Raw genomic sequence first — 19,374 nt, forward strand, 5'->3', positions numbered from 1 at the left:
AAAGAAAAGTTCATTCCAGTGGGTGTTACCAGACTGAGGGTCTCAGCCCTACATCCTGCAATTTGCTACAGAACTACTAGTGATCGTGAAGAAAGATGGCGGAGGCAGCCTTGCATCTTGGAGCGGCCAGAGGAGCCCGCCTGGAGGTAAGAGGTCTGCAGCGGGGGGTATCCCACCGCACTCAGTGTGGTTTTAGAAGAAAAGTTTTTCAACTTTGATATTATTTTATTGAAAAAAGTACACAAAAACTACTTAGCTACGCAAGCCCAGGTGAGCATAACAAGCAAGCCCCCCCCTCACACCTTCTTTTGTCTTGGAGTAATTTCTTGCCCATTCTAGCAGTAATATCTCAGTTAACTTGGTTCCTTTTCCTCCAGGCTCAAAACAAAATCAAACTCTTCTATTAAAAAAAAAGGAAAAAGGAAGAATTAGGTATTAATGTCTCCTCTTGAACAGGAAAGTTGTGCCAGGCACAGGTACATTTTACGTGGTGCTAAGGCGAGCAGTCATTCGTTCAAAACTATTTACCAGGTGCCAAGCACTGTAGAGTACTGGGTAATACTAACAGGTAACTCAGGCCACATTCCCTCCCTCATGGATGTTACAGGTGAGGACGCTGACAGAAAGGTGAAGTACCATGCCCAAGTTTCATCAGCTAGTAAGTGGGAATTCATGAGGTCATTCTGGTATACGGACGATATAGGAGAGGGCCCACTCTTACCTTGGGTCAGGGGTTGGATTGATAATCTCTGGCGACTGAAGAGAGTCATATTTTTTAAGGGGCCACCAGTAGCTTTGTGAGCTTGATGATAGGATTTTAGCTCAGCCAGGGGAATGAAACGCTTCATCATCCGAACAAACTGTACATCCACCTATGTGACAATAGTGTACATGATAGAAAGATGTGTCTAGGCTGACTCTGCCCACTGTATTTTTAACCGCCTGCAGGAAGCTCCTATCTCGTCAGTATCGCCTCATCTGAGTAAGTGCCGGGCTGTGTACCTTGACCTACAGTCAGCCCAACCGTCTCCCTCCCCTTGTTCATCCTTCCCCTGTCATGAAATGGAAAGCAGAGTCTTTACCATGGACCACTTAGGGTTGTCCTCTTTGCTAGACGGGTCATAATGGGGATTGTTTTTCTCAAACTGTGTGTGGTCTGGGTAAGCCTCTTTCACGATCTGAAACCAAAACAAATGTTTTGAATCATTTGCCTGCAGTCAGCTCCACAGCCAATCTTTAATCCATATCCAACTTTCATTTCTTACCCTGAACGTTCTTACCCCATCTGCCTTGCTGTAGAGCCAATGGGGGCTCAGAAATTTGCAAATAATATAAAGTCTAATATATAGACTAGGAAATCAACTCTGTTTTTACAAAAATCATAAAAATATGCTATAAAAACAAATGGCAAAGGTTATTACTGGTACCACTGTTTTTTTCCCACCTGCACAGTTAGTAATTTTATCCTGATAAGTTTGGAGGAGCTACTATCAGGCCTGTTTTCAAGTGAGATGAAGACTTAGAGGTGGAGTGAAGTCTGCTGGTGGGACCTGAAATGAAGGCCTGCTTTGTTTTCAGTTGTTGTCATATAGGGACGGGCCAGGGCAGTTTTTCCCTACTCCTGTACAAGGGGGATGGGGTGGGGGGGAGTGTACTTTTTTGTTACCTAATTAAGGTGTATCCCTTTATATCTACTTAAGTTAGTCTCCCTGGAGGGAAAGGGATTCACACCAAAACCTGTCCAACTAACCTTCATAAGTCCTGCGATGCCTGGCTCTTTGCAGTTGCTATGGTAGAAGAAGGCTTCTTCTCCTAGCTTCATGGCTCTAAGGAAGTTCCGAGCCTGTCTCAGGGGAGAAGAAAGAGTAACTATCGTCCCGTCAGCTGGAAAGGTCTAGCTTTTAGCAGACATCAAGTCTGCTTTTAATAGATGGGTTTTTCTTGTTTGCACTTCTCAATTCATTAGAAAGTCCTTCTCCTTTGCCAGGACACCCAGACTTTTACCAGGACACTGGCCAGAACACAGGCAAACTGCAGATTTCATGCGGCACACTTAAGGCATTTTTAAATACATTATCAGGTTTGGTTCTGAAAAAGGCAACCTTGGCCAAGAGGTTCTGCTACTGAGTAAGTCATGAGGAGGAGGCAGGCATTGATCCCACCTGGGTCTCAGGGAACCTCCTCCTTACCCTCTTACCTGGTAGTTACGAACACCATCCCAGCATGTTGTCTGTTTGGGCTGTGCCTTGAGATCCTCAATGCTGAACTAGGCAAGAGAAAATAAATTCAATCATTAAACAATCCTTGGCCAGTTAGTAAGCATATATGGAAGCAGACAGTTCCTTCCCCATCAGTGAGAGGGGCCACTGGCTATAGAGGAAATATGCAGTTCACTGGGAAGTGGCTCCACAGAGACACTTTTGTTGGGTGAATGTAAGTAAGCCTTGTGTTACCTTGTTATCCTTGCTAATTATGAGGATTAGCTGAATGGATAATCTAGATGATAAAGTAATCTGCTGGATACCTGCATTTCACTTTATATTTCTTCTATAATATTTCTGCTTATATTTTTCCGAGGCTATATTAAATTCCCTGAAATATACATCAACTGTTGGCAGGGAGACACCTAGGAGCATGGCAGGTGGTCAGAGAAAGGTAACCTAAGATTGAGGTTGGCAAACTACAGCCTTCAGGGCAAATCTAACCCCATGCTGGATTTTGTGATTAAAGTTGAACTTTAACACAACCACAGCTGTTTATGTATTATCTCTGGCCACTCTCTTGCTACAAGGGCAGGGTTGCAACACAGACTAACACGCACAAGCCTACGAAATTTACTATCTGGCCCTTTGTAGCAAAAGTTAGCCAACCCCTGCCCTAGATAGGTTCATAAACCAGTTGATGATAATAAACCCTGCCGATTTTATTCATTTTTACCTTTTTCCTACCCTTCAAAGAGAAGCTGGGGATGGAACCCCATTTAAAAACCACCATGAAGGGACTGGAGACAGGTCAAGGATCTCACCTTCACATCTACACCTTTCTCTAGTCGGCTCTCTGGCTCTGACTTCATCAGCCAGTGGCTGCTTAGATTCTTCACACAGTTTTTAGTGGCTGAAGTCTTCTGAGGGTTGGAGTCCTCCACTTCAGCTAATGCCTCACCTGAGTTCTCAGTTTTGGTGCGTTTTCCTGAGAGTCCCTTGTCTGCAACAGGAGAAGCAAAAGAAAAGATCATGCTTGTTAGAGGCAATGTTTCATAATGGAAAAAGCTTATGCTTTGGAGTCAGGCCTGGATTCAAATCATGGATCCATTACCAGCTGCAGGACCTTAATCTTACCATTAAGAAGCTTTCCTTATCTATAAAAATTAGACAAGAATACCTACCTTACAGGATATCTTCTGGGTTATGTATTCAGTAGGATAAGAACACCTTACAGGGCTGTTCAGGATTAAAGGTCCTGACAGTAGTCAATGTTTTCCTTTCCTCACTCTCTCTTCTATGCCTTTGCATAGGAAAAAGGAAACTAAGCACCTACTTGCAACTATTTTGAAGCTTAAATGAGATAATACAAAAGGCCTAGACAATGCCTGGCATTACAATAAATGCTCAATAAAAGCATTATTCTCATCTCATGCTTCTTCCCCTCTTGCTCACTGTGGCTCATGGCCCGTCTCCTTTCTGCTCCTTGAAGGTGCCAGTAACAGTTGAAACAAACAGTTCATTCAGGACATTGTAGAAATGGTGATGACTCGATTTCATCCCAAGACAATTAGAATGTGCCTGGAACACAGTAGACATTCAGTAGCTAAGTTTGATTACTATATGACAGGGCCCAAGGTCTGTGTGTTACCCTAACCTTAACTTGGTTTATCTACATAACCTGTGAGATGTACTCTTCATCTGGGACGCATGCTCCAGATCACACATCCAGTAATGGCGGAGTCAAGATATGAGGTCAGCACCTGTCACTGAGGTCTGTCTGAAGCTACTGAATGACTATACTGCCTTTGAATTTAGTCAAAGTCCCTACATCAATTGTCATTAAATATTATTTATGGATATCTAATGCTCTGAACCCAGTATACCTTCCTAACCTAGTTTCCTGATGGCCCCTTAGGAGTTAACAGGCACACTGCAAACACCACATATTGATACATAACTGCAATGTACTGTAGTGTATCTGGAACCCCTGTCATTACCAAAAGAGGTACTTCCTGCACCTTCCTATGTTCCTCCTCCTCCATCCACTTAGAGTGCCATCCATCTTTGTGAATATAAAAACGACCTCACGTTTTCTTAGTACTAAACTTTGCCCATGGAAAGTCTCCCATTCTTCAAGGCTGGGCTCAAATTACACGTCCTTCTCGAGGCCTTCCTGTGATTCCTCCCTCCACAACCGTAGCAATCCATTCTGAACCCCATCACGTTTGCAGTTTACCCGCCACCAGGGGATTTCTGTTCTTTAGCACGCCACCTGGTATCGCAAACAGTCTTTGTGCGTCACAACCATTGCCTGAATAAACAAGAAAAAGTAACTCTTAAGTAGGAGCTTGGTGAGACACGTAAAGAAGATGGAGAGTGATTAAGGATTAAGTTAATAAAAAATCACAAAGGGTTCTCTCAACAAGCAGGGAGTGAAAAATGAAGAGTGTTAAACACGTTCTTCGAGAAAGGTTCTTGCTTGAGCTGCCTCTGTGCAGCCTGGGGGCAGCTCACCTGAACCAGAAGTCCCAGCCAGCCTCTTCCGAGGTCTCGACATGGTCACCCTGCAGGAGACTGAAGTGCGGAAGATTCTGGAATCAACGGAGACACAAGAAAGAATCTAATGCCCTCCAAAACGCGCGCAGAGCGAGATGGGGGCAACGAGAGGCAGCCTAGAATGTCTCCAACTTTTGCGAAACACAGACAGTGTTTGAGCCCCTCAAATCCTTCCCTCCGTTATCTGCGCCATTTCCGTCTCGCATAACCTGCCCTAAACTCTTCTCGGTTCTTTGCTTGGTCCTCATCCAGAAATCCCTCTCAGTATGCAGTTCACTGGAAAGTGGCTCCACAGAGACACTTCTGTTGCGTGAATGTAAGTAAGCCTTGTGTTACCTTGTTATCCTTGCTAATTATGAGGAGCAATTGAACGGACAATATAGATGATAAAGTAATCTACCGGCTACAAACCCACCACTCTGCAGACGTGACCGCGGTCCGCCTCCCCCGCGCCGGAGGCTGTGCAGCGTAACCCCGCGGCGCTAGGTGGGCGGTGCGACTCTGCGGCGCCGAGGCCCCGAGGACTTCTGGGAATTGTAGTCGTGGCCCCCTTTGGAGCCCACCTTGCACGTGGGTTGTCAGGGCTCGTGGGAGGACTACAACCCCCAGGGTGCAGTGGGGCAGACGGTGCCGGGTCGCAAGCACAGCTAGTGAGAGCGCAGCGGAGGTCGGAGGCTTTCAGGCCTTTAGCTGAACGCGAAGCTGCAGTGGTGATGTTGGGGACAGGCTGCCGGCGCCTCGGAGCGAGCCTCGGCTGCCTTCCCGGCGGTCTCCGGGCCCTCGTCCAGACCGGCCACCGGAGCTTGAGCTCATGCATCGACCGTAAGGATCTCCTGGGCGGGCAGGAGGACAGGTGTCCAGAGCCCTGGCGGACATATGTTCGCGAGGGACTGCAGTCTCCCGGCTCCATCCAGTCCGCCCGGCGTCAGCTCCCTTTCCGGCCAGTCACTCCCCCGGCCTGGCTCTCTACTCCGGCCGCTCACCCCCGGCCCGGCTCCCAGCTCCGACCCGTCACCGCCGTCCCGTCTTCCCACTCCGGCCGGTACCCCCCGCCCGGCTGCCCCCTCCGGTCGGTCACCACCATCCAGGTCCCCATCTGGTCCGTCACCCCCGCCCGGGCCCCCCTCCGGCCGGTCACCCCCGCCCGGGCCCCCCTCCGGCCGGTCACCCCCACCCGGTCACCCCCGCCCGGGTCCTCCTGCGGCCGGTCACCCTCGGGTGCTTAGAGAAATGAAGAAACTTGGGACTTTGTTGTTGTTGTTGGGCTCGTTGGTTTTTAAATTCATAACAGTGGGTCATAAAGGTAGTGAGAATGTAAGAAGCTGGCTGGGTACTGATGGTCGCAGCTGAACAAGAGCTCCAGGTCATACAAGATTTGCTCACACACAAAGATGTGGTATCTTAATACCTCTGGCTATAAGACACTTTTAGTGTTGAAACTCATGCAGGAAAAATAATTATTACTGCAAGTGAGAGACTCTACCGGAGCCGACAAACTTGAGTGTCTTTAGGCTCTAAACAATAATGTGAATGTAACAAGGAATGGTGGAGACCCGGCCAGTTTGTGACTTCTCTGCCAAGCACCTTTATAAACACTTTTTTCTTCTAAAATATTTTTAATTTATTTTAAATAAATGACAATTTTCTTTACAACAGAATAAGTCCCTTAGACATCAGATCTATAAAGTACAGTAAGGCATAGAATACTGTTTTCTTCTTCATGTCCTAAAACTCATTCAAGAGGTGCTGCCCTGTCCTAGCACTTAGAATTTGATAACCAAGATTACCCTGGTTGATACCAAAGCAGATAAGGAGTTATTTAGAGGTGGGTTTTGTTGTTTGCATCTTGCTTACACTTGAGTTGCTCTGCAGTAAAAGGCTTTTCGCATTTCATTTGGACTGTTTTTCTATTTAGCTTTACCTCTTTAGTATATGTATTGGCATCTTGAACTCTGCTAGTAACTGGCAAAGTTCATGAGTGGTGGTATTTGTTTTGTTTTTATAGTGTATTTCCGTCTGGGAACTTAGGTAGTTATGTCGTGTTTACTTATGCATATGATTTCCATTAAACTATTTACTTCCAATAGACTGCAACTCAGATTTATTTCTTAAGCCTGTGGTTCCTTGAACTATTTGTTTTAGGAAGTAGCTATTTACAGAAGAAGATTTGTTAGCATTTAATGAACTCTTGCTAGGATTGAAATAAAATGCATTATTACCATTGAGGTCATCCTTTGTGTGAATGGATCTTTTTATTTACTTTTTTGAGATGGAGTCTTGCTCTGTCGCCCAGGCTGGAGTACAGTGGTGCAATCTCAGCTCACTGCAACCTCTGCCTCCTGGGTTCAAGCAATTCTTGTGCCTCAGTCTCCCAAGTAGCTGGGATTACAGGCACACTCTACCATGCCCAGCTAATTTTTATATTTTTAGTAGAGACAGGGTTTTACCATGTTGGACAAGCTGGTCTTGAACTCCTGACCTCAAGTGATCCACCTGCCTTGGCCTCCCCAAGGGCTGGGATTACAGGCGTGAGCCACCGCGCCTGGCCGGATCATATTTATTTTTGTAACCCCAGCACTGCTACCTAGTAAACACCCAATAAACATTCTTTTGGGAATGATCTTTGAGCCATGGTCTACAGCAACAGCAACTCTTGTACAAAATTGTGTGAATAAATGGCCTGACCCCGGTCAGAGAACCATGAGTTGTTTATCCCTAACTCTGCTCGTAAGAGTAATACCCAACATAGGTTTCTGCTCTGAGCTTCTCAAGGCAGCCCGATGACTAATCCTCAGAACTCTTGATTTCTGACTTTCCTGTTTTAATGAGAGTACTGATCACAGAACACGGTACCCTCTCCAGGTTTGCATAGCCAGCCATTACTGATGCCCGGATTTGTCCCGAGGAACAGACTCTGGCACCTGCACTTGTGTTCTTTTGTAAGGACTGCATCGCTTGTAGGCACTGAAGTAAATTATTGTCAAGTGTGGCACCATAGTCTTCCCATAAAGCTCTTTTTTCTTTTTTTTTTTTTTTTTGAAACAGAGTCTTGCTCTGTCCCCAGGCTAGAGTGCAATGACGCGATCTCAGCTCACTGCAATCTCCGCCTCCCTGGTTAAAGCGATTCTCCTGTCTCACCCTCCCAAGTAGCTGGGATTACAGGCATGCGCCACCACGCCCAGCTAATTTTGTATCTTTAGTAGAGGTGGGGTTTTTCCATGTTGGCCAGGCTAGTCTCGAGCTCCTGACCTCAGGTGATCCGCCCGCCTCGGCCTCCTAAAGTGCTGGGATTACAGGCGTGAACCATCGCGCCCGGCCCATAGTGCTCTTTAGTGTCAGTTATAATAACCAAAATTCTAGCACTGTGGCCTCGAACTCTGGGTCTACAACTGCACTTACTAAGTGTCTAGGATAAGAGATGTCTGGAAGTCCCCTATCCTGTTCTAGGTTGATCTGGATGTGTGTGAGAACTGTCCTTTCTCCATATGACAAGTGGAATAATGATAGAAGACGCCATTCTCTAGCTGTTAAAGGCTGTACTGTGTATGGGAAATACTACAGTAGATCCAGTTTCACAGCTTCATGCTTCTTGTTGGCAACACTCTTCCCTAACCCTGCCCTGGAACTGAGTATATGCAAAATCCTGCCCACAGCTTCCCTGGGACTTAATGAAGAGCAGAAAGAATTTCAGAAGGTGGCCTTTGACTTTGCTGCCCGGGAGATGGCTCCAAATATGGCAGAGTGGGACCAGAAGGTAGGAGTTTTTCTTGTGCTTAGACATTCTAACAGATGTCTCAGGCAGACCTTTATCTTCGTCTCCTAATAATCTAAGTGTTAAATGTCTCCTCCACTTACCAACTCTTACTGCAAGTAAGAATATGGTAGTGGATGATTTTTCCTAGAAGGCATCCTGATCATCTTGTACATAACTCTTTTTTGTTATTGAATAAAGATTTGGATATAAAACTAAGGCAGTTCTATCGATAATAAAAAGAAACTTCTTAATGCCAGAAAAAGTTTTTACAGGACCCATGTTAACTGATAACCACTGTAGGATGACAGACAGGCATGTTAAGAGAATTCGTGTGCTCTCCCATGTGCAAGCATCCTAATCCCCTCATTGAACCCTCTAGAAGGAAGGCCGTCTCTGAGTCAGTTGCTGATGACCCTGCTCTCTTTTGTACATAGGAGCTGTTCCCGGTGGATGTGATGCGGAAGGCAGCCCAGCTAGGCTTCGGAGGGGTCTACGTACAAACAGATGTGGGTGGGTCTGGACTGTCACGGCTTGATACCTCTGTCATTTTTGAAGCCTTGGCTACAGGCTGCACCAGCACCACAGCCTATATGAGCATCCACAAGTGAGTGCCCAAGCTTGGAAGGCACAATGAAGTACTCACATGGGCTGACTGTGAGAGTTCAAATTCATAGGAAAAAGATTGATCTTTTGAGGCTGAGTGTCCTCAAGGAACTGGACTTACAGGGGCCAGATGCAGTGGCTCATGCCTGTAATCCCTGCACTTTGGGAGGCAGAGGCGAGTGGATCACGAGGTCAGGAGTTTGAGACCAGCCTGGCCAACATGGTGAAACCCCCGTCTCTACTAAAAATACAAAAAATTAGCCGGGCATGATGGCGGGCACCTGTAGTCCCAGCTACTCAGGAGGCTGAGGCAGGAGAATGGCATGAACCCAGGAGGCGGAGCTTGCAGTGAGCTGAGATCGTACCACTGCACTCCAGCCTGGGCAAACAAAAAAAAAAGTACACGCTAGGTCTGCTGCTGCCTGTTGGACTTGATTCTGTCGTCCTGTGTTTTGCTTAGGGAATCAGGTCAGCCAGCTTTCTCAGAAATCTTATTTTGAGCTGGTACTAGGAGACTTCTCCAATAAAGTAATCAGGGTCCTCTCACCCTTTTCTTTTTTTTTTTTTTTTTTTTTTTTCTTTTTTTTTTCCTTTTTTTTTTTTTTTTTTTTTTAAGATGGAGTCTCACTTTGACGCCCAGGCTAGAGTGCAGTGGCATGATCTCGGCTCACTGCAACCTCCACCTCCTGGGTTCAAGCGATTCTCCTGCCTCAGCCTCCTGAGTAGCTGGGATTACAGGCACACGCCACCACACCTGGCTGATTTTTTTGTATTTTTTAGTAGAGATGGGGTTTCACCATGTTGGTCAGGCTGGTCTCAAACTCCCGACCTTGTGATCCGCCTGCCTCAGCCTCCCAAAGTGCTGGGATTACAGACGTGAACCACCACGCCTGGCCCCCTCACTTTTTTCCTCAATCCGGAGATGGAACTGCCAGTGAGTTGAGGAAGTAATAGAAACTACTCATAGAAAGTACATATAACTCTCTGATTTTTAGAGGCTCTTGTAACCCGACTAGAAGTAGTACAGACATCCTGGTGAGAAGTGCCTCAGCCTGGTTATCTCTGGGTAGTTCTTATTCCAGGAATATGTTTTAATCCAGCCTTTTCCTTTAAAGAATCTTCCCAGTTGTGACTTTCCCCCTCCCACTCTTCAGCTTTACTGCCCTGCCCTTTGTTCTCTTTCCCTTTCTCCCCCAATTTTTTTTCTTTCCCATCTTTATTTCTGTCAATGTCTTTTCTTCTTGGTGTACCTGTCAGCATGTGTGCCTGGATGATTGATAGCTTTGGCAATGAGGAACAGAGGCACAAATTTTGCCCACCGCTCTGCACCATGGAGAAGTTTGCTTCCTACTGCCTCACTGAACCAGGTGGGTTTGCCACACTGCGCTGAGATACAGCAGGGAGAGATGCTTCCTGCTCAGACGGCGTCACCGAGCACTCCTCCCAGCCTGTTGACACGTTGAGCCCCTGTTTATCAAGCTGTTTGGGTGAGGAGTAATAGAGTCCTATGACCTGATGTCACAAGGACCAAGAGACCTATCTGGTGTGTTGGGAGGTGGACAGTGGCCTGACTGGTAAGACCAGTTTCCACCAAGTACAGAGCGTTCCTTTGGCCACCTGGATTTTGCATTGGCACACTCTGAGCAGTGTCTGTTTAGGGAAGATTTCCTAGGAGATAGAATTGTGCTGGGCTCCCTCGACCTCACTGAATTTCTCAGCTTCTCTCTGCTGCCTTTTGATCCCTCCTCAGGAAGCGGGAGTGATGCTGCCTCTCTTCTGACCTCCGCTAAGAAACAGGGAGATCATTACATCCTCAATGGCTCCAAGGTACTAGTGTGCGTCCTTCCAGAGCACCTTGGAAATTGTTCCCAGCTTCCTCCTGACATCCTCTGATTCCTTCACATCTGTGGGTTAATACTCCCATAGGATTTTTATGTGTTGGGAAGAGAACCTCTGACCCATTTCTCTTTCTTTATTCTCACTGTTTCTCTCTCTCCTACTCTGATTCCAGATCATTTCATTGACTTTTGTCTATCCTTTTAATACTCTGTTGAACTGTATCTCTGATTCTGCAGTCACTGCAGCTACCTTTTACCCCTCCTCAGTCTCTGTGCCATTAGACCTTATTGTTAGGAGGACCCCAGTGGTGTTCCCAGATGCTGTGAGAACTCATGCATTCCCTGGTCCTTTTGCACCCCTTTCACCCTTCCAGGCCTTCATCAGCGGTGGTGGCGAGTCAGACATCTATGTGGTCATGTGTCGAACGGGAGGACCAGGCCCCAAGGGCATCTCATGTGTAGTTGTTGAGAAGGGGACCCCTGGCCTCAGCTTTGGCAAGAAGGAGAAAAAGGTGAGTGGCTGTCGAACAGGAAACAATTCAGGTTATGAGACTGCCACCTGCCAGCCCAACTCCTGCGCTATTTCAGAAGACAGGTTTGCATACTTGCTAACCTACCTTCGAAGCAGTTGTTTCTATTAGGATTTTCAACAGGAGCGTATAAAATATAATAGGGCATTGTTAAACACCAGGCCTGTGGGGAGAGTGACAGCTTTTGCCAGTGAAGTCTACAAGCCACCTGTCAGTCAGTGTTCCGACCTCCCTGCCTCTGCTTTTGGCCTGTGTTCCTATCCAGCTTCTTACGTTGCTGCGCTTTGCTGCTCCCGGAAGAGACACTGAGAGAAGACCTGGTATTGACCACGAGTCTCAGTAATGGAAGGCACGTGGTCCCTTTGTCTTCTTTGATTAAAAATAAAGTAAAACTCATTGGAGATCATTGTGGGTATTTCACAACCTAAGAAGGACACTTAGGTACTATAAGTGCTTTGAAAAGTAAGGCACGTCTAGGATGAAGAACCGCCATGGCCAGGGCATGAACAGGAGACCTGTGATTATGTAACCGTAATTGGTAATAAGGGCTCAAGACCCATTCAGATTGTTTAGACCAGATGCTGAAAGCGGTCATCTCTCTCTAGTTTGTACTGTTATGGGGGGACTTTGTGAGAGAAGGCAGGTGATGAAATGACTCCTAAGTGTATCTCTCACAGCTCCTCAGGTTTCCATATTTTCCTACAGGATCCTTCCTGATCCTCCGTAACTACAAGGCGTTATGCATCTTAACACCCCCTTCTCTGGTAACACAGCAGCCATTTCCTAGGCTTCTCCCACATGCAAAGCCCATGCTAACTCCTGGGCAGGAAGACCTTCAATAAAAGGCTTAGAAATGAGGTTTATCCTATCAACAAAAGAGAGCAAGGAAATGATGTAAAGGCAGTCATATTTTCAGTGCCAGAAAGGAACTAGATTTTAGATAGTTTGTGGTTTTCAATTAGAGGCACTGAAATTGAGGGCAGTTGGTGTCACAATCCTGAAAGAATTTGTGAGAAGTGTTTGTAAGTCAGGTAGGGTAGACATTAGAAAGTAGATTCTCTTAATACATTAGGAAATGTTTAGCTGAAACAGATACCTTTCTGACTGCTGACAGGCCTTTAAACCTGAACTTTTTCTTTCTCCTCATTTTAAGTTCTCGCGGGTGTAAGTCGCGGGTACCGAAACCCATACCTCACAGGCTTCTGTCTCCAGGGAAGGCCGCCCTACCTGCTGGATTGCTGGGCAGCCACACAGTCCCTGATTTTTGCCAGGTGGGGTGGAACTCCCAGCCAACACGAGCTGTGATCTTCGAAGACTGTGCTGTCCCTTTGGCCAACAGAATTGGGGACGAGGGGCAGGGCTTCCTCATTGCCGTGAAAGGACTGAACGGAGGGAGGATCAATATTGGTGAGACACGAAGGGGTGCGGCAGGGAGGTGGCAGTCTGGGTCCAGCAGTGCTGTTTTCCAGCTCAGTTGGAACGTCGGCGCTCTTCCCCTCTAGCTTCCTGCTCTCTGGGGGCTGCCCACGCCTCTGTCATCCTCACCCGAGACCACCTCAAGGTCCGGAAGCAGTTTGGAGAGCCTCTGGCCAGTAACCAGGTAACCTCTCCCTTGCCTCCACATGGCTTTCCACTCTTTGCAGCCCGGGACCTGCTCTAGGGCCCACATTTTCTAGGAGAGAAGCCAGGAAATTCCTCTGCCAGTCCCACCACTGTCCTTGCCAGAGCTTGTGCTTTATTTCTGTCCATCTTCTCTCAGGATATCTTTACTGATACTAGAGTGTTGGGTGAGTGAAGTGGACTTAGCACTTATAAAGCAATAAATTTCCTCTAGAAAAAGCAAGAGACTGTGAAGCTTTGGATCACTTAGAAAAAGGTGCCTCAGAGATGTCTCAGTAAGGCTCCTGCACCAGGTGCTGGTCTAAGCCCCTCAGTCTTGTCTGGTTCTCTTCTCCCTGTGCTGCAGTACTTGCAGTTCACGCTGGCTGATATGGCAACAAGGCTGGTGGCCGCACGGCTGATGATCCGCAACGCAGCAGTGGCTCTGCAGGAAGAGAGGAAAGAGGCAGTGGCCTTGTGCTCCATGGCCAAGCTCTTTGCTACAGATGAATGCTTTGCTGTAAGTGATTCCTCTGGCTCCGCTGGGGTGGACAGGGAACAGCCGCTAGGCCCAGGGTCTTGAGAGGCGTGAGTCAGCTTTGGAACAAAGCCCTCTGGAATGCCACGGGGATCACCTTAAGCTGAAGGATATAAATTAACCCAGGAGCGGCCTGCGTGGGAGCTCTCATCGCTGGCTTTCAGGTCTGCCGCATGCCATTACACACTTCATTACGTCACTATTGTTTGGTTGTGTTCTAGGTGAGACACCACCTTTGGAAGGTTCACAGCGGCCCAAATTTAGCACTCTGCCGTGTTTACATTGTCAGGGCGGAGCTACACTGAGGCTGCTTTGCCGCTAGGGGGAACCATAACTACTTCTTATCCCAGCCAGGGTGGCCGTGGGCAGCTTGTGCGTGGCAGGTAATAAGCCAGAGGGCCAGAGGGCTTTGAGTCGCCTGTCTGGTGGGGACTGACAAGTTTAGTAGGTGAACCTTCCTTGTCTCTAACCATACAGAATGTGGAGGCCCTGTTTGAGCTTGGCTGTTTGTGGGTCTTTCATTAGTTTACGGCGGGCTGCCAGATCATGGGCTGGGGTAGGAAGGGAAGCTGCTTGCTCCACAGTCTTCCCGGAGTCCAAGACGTCTAATCCCTGTCTCCCTGCAGATCTGCAACCAGGCCTTACAGATGCACGGGGGCTACGGCTACCTGAAGGATTACGCTGTTCAGCAGTACATGCGGGACTCCAGGGTCCACCAGATTCTAGAAGGTAAAAATTGCCAGGGGTTATTCTCTTCCTTCAGAACGGGGGCGGGATCGCTGCTTTCCCCAGTGTGTCTGTCCCCATGCCTCCCGGACCTCAGGGTCCAGTCAAGCCCTGTCTGTCTCGAGGCTTCCTCCTCCCTCCCTTTCCACAGAGCTGCTCTGGCAGGGGCTTGGTGCACAAAAACAGCTCCAGCCTGGAGTCCAGAGACTCAGCTTCGTCACCGTGGGTGGGCATCGGATCACTCTGCTACTGCTCTTCTGTAGATTTGCGAGAACGGTGAACTGAGATGATGGATGAGAAAGCATGTTGAAAACTGCAGCCATGGTTTTCTCTAAGGTGATAGTGTGTGTGGTCCTCAGGGATCCAAGAACAGTGATGTACAGGGCAAATGTGAGCCCGTATGGTCATCAGTAGCTCTATATTGATTATTAGCCAGATGGCCTAAAAGATACCTGTCTCAATATTACTAGGGTATTTTTCAATAAAATGAACCATCAGTATATGGGTATCTTGGTAGTCACAGACACGCTGTCTAGGAAATGTGTAAGCCACTGGGGTCAGGCTCAGAGCTGGGCTGTCTCCACTCTCTACGGCCAGTGCGGAAGTCTTGAAATGACACGACTCTTGGAAAAGCAGGAGGAGCAGAGGCTTCTTCGAGTGACTTCAGTGAAGCAACGTGAGGCTGCCTTGCTGGAAACATTATATAATGGGGCTTCCCTGCCCCTTTCACAGCACTGTTTGCAAACCTCAGCCTGTGCTGGAATCGCCTGGAGGGCATGGGAGCACAGATTGCGGGCCTCAACCCCAGAGCTTCTGCCCCACAGGGTCTAGTGTGGGCCTGGGAATTTGTATCTCCAACAAGTCTTCAAGTGAGGTTGCCGCAGCTTGTCTGAGAACCACACATTGAGACCCACCACTCTGGTGTTAATGTCAGAGTCACAGGCTACCCCAGGTTAGACGGCTGCTTGCTTCAAACCTCATTCCAGAAAGATGTTTATGGGCTCAGTCGCCAGGGTTCAAACGGAATTCCCCAGAGTCTTCGTCCTTCCATTACTCTTGGAATTGCTTTCTCACAGAGCTTTATGTGCATGGGAAACTTTGCCTTCATTCTGACTGTCTCTCAACCCTGCAATAATAAGCAGGAAAACATTTATTTTAGGCCACACCATCACCCACTTATAAAAGAATTGGGACATTTATCACTTTACCACTTTGTTTCATCATGGACTTTACTGTTGGATAAATCTACAATTTATGCTTTATTTGAGACGATGTAACTACTGATTGCTCGAGGGAGTTTATATTTCTTTTTACATTAAAGGCCACTGCTAAAAGTGAAGCAAATAATTAATACCCGCCTTTCAGGGAAAATGTTTTTGTTCTTTTATAAATCAGTTTTCTGATCACCAAAGAAATTTGTATTTATTGTTAAAACCTTATAAAATTAGGAAAAGTAGGCTGGGTGCAGTAGCTTATGCCTGTAATCCCAGCACTTTGGGAGGCCGAGGCGCGTGGATCATATAAGGTCATGAGTTCGAGACCAGCCTGGCCAACCTGGTGAAGCCCCGACTGTCTAAAAATACAAAAAATTAGCTGGGCGTGGTGGTGCATGCCTGGAATCCCAGCTACTCGGGAGGCTGAGGCAGGAAGATCACTTGAACACAGGGAGGCAGAGGTTGCGGTGAGCCAAGATTGTGCCGTTGCACTCCAGCCTGGGCGACAGTGAGACTCCATCTAAAAAAAAATCAAAAAATACAAAAAATTAGTTGGATGTGGCGGCACATGCTGCTCAGGAGGCTGAGTCAAGAGAATTGCTTGAACCTGGGAGGCAGAGCTTGCAGTGAGCCAAGATCACACCATTGCACTCCAGCCTGGATAACAGAGCAAGACTGTCTCAAAAAAAAAAAAAGGAAAAAGAAAAGTAAAAAAAAATTCACTCATGTTTCCACATCCAGAATGTAATTTTGGTATATCTCCTTTTAATCATTTTACTCTGCCTTTGTTGGTACATTTTTAATTTTAATTAGGATTATCTCGTATATACTGTTTTTATTCTGCCTTTTTAAACTTTACATAAGCATTTTTACTATCAGTAAGTTTTTTAAAAAGTAAATATTATTTCTGGACATTTTTCAGTACTTTGTAGAGAAGTCTCTAAAAATCTCATCTCTCCCAGGCTAAAAGCAATGATTCTGGTTTAAATCTGCAGCTACCCTGAGCTAGGCCTGGAGCAGCCTGGTCAGAGCTTTACTAAACTCTCAGACTTTGCTGCTATGAAATTCTTCCTTCTTCCTCCCTCTTACAGGTAGCAATGAAGTGATGAGGATGCTGATCTCTAGAAGCCTGCTTCAGGAGTAGAGCCCACACTTGTTCTGGCCTGGAGTTCAGTGTGACCGCAGTCAGTGTTGAGTGGTGCCATGTGGGCCACTTTCTTCCAAAGGGATCATGGATTAGACCCCAGGGCTGAGCTCCTCTAGGGCAGGACCTGCACCCTGTGTGTTGGTAGCAGCATCGGGTCTCAGACTGGAGCAGAATCCCCAGTGGAACCAGAAGAGCTGGCCTCAGTGAGAAGTGTCGGAAGAACACATGCTACCTTGTTTTCCTAATGCCAGAAAGGTGACCAGTGAAGATTCACCATCAAACCAAAGTCCTTTCTTGGATCCACTTCATCTTGATTAGTCTGCACTTTGCTCGTTCACCGGATCCCTCCTCTAGGGGCCTGGGGACTTTCACTGAGGCTCTTCCTGACTCTAGAGCAAAGGTGTGGGAAGGGGAAATGGGGGCGCGCCCTCCCGTCTGTGTCGTTTTCTGTGCCACAGCTGCAGATGCAGGAGGTTTCCCTGGGTAGCACACCTCTGAATGTAAATCATGATAAAATGGATATTTGGGAAACTTACTCCTAAGCTGTGATTTAGGGTATATTTCTACTTCTGGACTGCCTAAATATCAAGGGCTGAGGCTTTCGAATTTTGAATATTCGTTGGGTTTCATATTAAGAAGCCTGTGGTCTAGGAATGGTATGCAGTGTTTCTCTTCATGATAAACACTTTGAATATTTTTTTTGAGTTTTTGTTTCCTTTTCTGAAGCTATGCCTCTTTTTTTTGAGACGGAGTCTTGCTCTGTCCCCAGGCTGGAGTGCAGTGGCCGGATCTCAGCTCACTGCAAGCTCCGCCTCCCGGGTTTAGGCCATTCTCCTGCCTCAGCCTCCCGAGTAGCTGGGACTACAGGCGCCCGCCACCTCGCCCGGCTAATTTTTTGTATTTTTTTTTAGTAGAGACGGGGTTTCACCGTGTTAGCCAGGATGCTCTCGATCTCCTGACCTCGTGATCCGCCCGTCTCAGCCTCCCAAAGTGCTGGGATTACAGGCTTGAGCCACCGCGCCCGGCCAGCTATGCCTCTTTTTAAATATTTTTAATCACATTGATAAATCTATCCTTCACCACCTCTGGTTCTACTAAAGTTGATTTTTATTTTATCTGTAAGCCTTTACAACTATTTTTAAATGTTTAATTATATTTGATTAAACACTTAACTGGATTTTGGAATAATAAAACTCGTCCAGTTTGGCTTTTAAAAAGCAAGCTCCTTTAATTATTAATAACTTTGCAAACTAAGCATTGTTTATGATGTGTAAAAGTAGAATTAAAGTAAGATTCAAAGATGGGGACTTTAGGAGACCTTATTTTGTTTGTTTGTTTGTTTGCTTTTTGTTTTTGTTGTTTTTGAAACAGAGTCTCGCCGTGTCACCCAGGCTGGAGTGCAGTGGCGCAATCTCAGCTCACTGCAACTTCTGCCTCTGCGGTTCAAGCAATTCTCATGCCTCAGCCTCACAAGTAGCCAGGGCTACAGGCGCAAGCCACCACGTCCGACTAATTTTTGTATTTTTAGTAGAAACAGGGTTTCACCATGTTGGCCAGGCTGGTCTCTGAAACTCCTAGCCTCAAGTTATCTGCCCACCTCAGCCTCCCAAAGTGCTGGGATTACAAGCATGAGCCACTGTGCCCAGCCTGGGGAACTCTGTTATAACTTATCGTTACATTACTCTATCCCCTCATCCCCATTGAAAAAAATACGCAAGACATTAACCACAAGCCAATGTTTAGAGAGAACAAAATATGTGTCTGTAGCAACAACAAATGCTATCTTTTTTGAATGCACACTAAGGAACTTTTGGGCACTGCAGGAGGACAAGGTGTGGGTATACTACAAAGTTTAAAATGTGTTTCTGCCATCCAAGGCCTTATTTAAGAGAGGAACTAAGAGCTGTATTGCAAGGTAATGATATATCTGTATAAAGCTGAGAAGGCAACAATCTATAAAAGCGATGAGGGAGGACGGGATTCAAATTAAGCTTTTTATGAGAATGTATGTGGTCAGGCATGGTGGCTTGCGCCAGAAGTCCTAAATACTTGGGAGTCTAAGGTGAGAGGATTGCGTGAGCCCAGGAAGTTGAGGCTGCAGTGAGCTACAATCACGCCACCGCACTCCAGCCTGGGTGACAGAGTGAGACCCTTGTCTCTGAAGAAAAAAAAAGATTTTGTGAAAATGTGTGATTAGAATCAAGAAAGTCAGTTTCAGACAGGAAGGAGCCAGGACCAGGAAAAGTACAGGATTTATGTAAAAGCCGTTTACACTTTGGTTTAATTGTGGTTTGGGGTTGGCATGAGACAGAAGGAAAATAGAAGCTGAATCTGTTTGGAGAGTTGTGAAAGCCAAGGGTGGGGCTTTGTTTGGTAAGCAGTGGAGAGCCATGGAAGGATTTTAAGGCAGGAGATAGGAGATTGATTCATTCATAAGAGCATTCTGGAACGCATATGTGGGATGAATATGACTGAGGCAAGACAGAAGATAAGACATACCAGTCAATGGGTTCTTGAAATAGTCAGGCCGGGCGTGGTGGCTCAAGCCTGTAATCCCAGCACTTTGGGAGGCCGAGACGGGTGGATCACGAGGTCAGGAGATCAAGACCATCCTGGCTAACATGGTGAAACCGCGTCTCTACTAAAAAATACAAAAAAACTAGCC

At 46.8% G+C, this 19,374-nt stretch overlaps 2 protein-coding genes across 6 annotated transcripts in view; one reads left to right on the top strand and one right to left on the bottom strand.

Moving 5' to 3' along the window:
* ACAD8 (acyl-CoA dehydrogenase family member 8) overlaps window positions 1–17,406 on the top strand; it is a 675,944-nt gene extending 658,538 nt beyond the window's left edge. Inside the window, exons 2-12 of the mRNA XM_050755982.1 lie at window positions 5,404–5,582; window positions 8,414–8,514; window positions 8,949–9,118; window positions 10,375–10,484; window positions 10,868–10,944; window positions 11,330–11,467; window positions 12,757–12,892; window positions 12,988–13,085; window positions 13,452–13,604; window positions 14,249–14,351; window positions 16,654–17,406. Of these exons, the coding sequence (XP_050611939.1) occupies window positions 5,474–5,582; window positions 8,414–8,514; window positions 8,949–9,118; window positions 10,375–10,484; window positions 10,868–10,944; window positions 11,330–11,467; window positions 12,757–12,892; window positions 12,988–13,085; window positions 13,452–13,604; window positions 14,249–14,351; window positions 16,654–16,706 (1,248 nt within the window). The 5' untranslated portion in view covers window positions 5,404–5,473 and the 3' untranslated portion in view covers window positions 16,707–17,406. The remainder of the gene's footprint in view (window positions 1–5,403; window positions 5,583–8,413; window positions 8,515–8,948; window positions 9,119–10,374; window positions 10,485–10,867; window positions 10,945–11,329; window positions 11,468–12,756; window positions 12,893–12,987; window positions 13,086–13,451; window positions 13,605–14,248; window positions 14,352–16,653) is intronic.
* Window positions 205–5,236, bottom strand: THYN1 (thymocyte nuclear protein 1). Of its 5 annotated transcripts, none has more exons than XM_050756006.1 (8): window positions 5,176–5,236; window positions 4,719–4,795; window positions 3,026–3,204; window positions 2,198–2,266; window positions 1,751–1,843; window positions 1,083–1,178; window positions 722–872; window positions 205–400 (listed from the first exon to the last, which is right to left on the bottom strand). In XM_050756006.1, the coding sequence occupies exons 2-8, from the start codon at window positions 4,759–4,761 to the stop codon at window positions 354–356; spliced, it is 678 nt and encodes a 225-aa protein (XP_050611963.1). In that variant the 5' UTR covers window positions 4,762–4,795; window positions 5,176–5,236; the 3' UTR covers window positions 205–353. The 5 variants fall into 5 exon arrangements, with proteins under 5 accessions (XP_050611963.1, XP_050611964.1, XP_050611966.1 ...); XM_050756007.1 differs by having other exon boundaries at window positions 5,172–5,231; XM_050756009.1 differs by having other exon boundaries at window positions 4,719–4,778; window positions 5,176–5,230.
* Window positions 17,407–19,374: the final 1,968 nt, after the last annotated feature.

This window comes from Macaca thibetana, chromosome 14 (assembly GCF_024542745.1).
Source record: "Macaca thibetana thibetana isolate TM-01 chromosome 14, ASM2454274v1, whole genome shotgun sequence".
NCBI classification, from domain to species: domain Eukaryota; kingdom Metazoa; phylum Chordata; class Mammalia; order Primates; family Cercopithecidae; genus Macaca; species Macaca thibetana.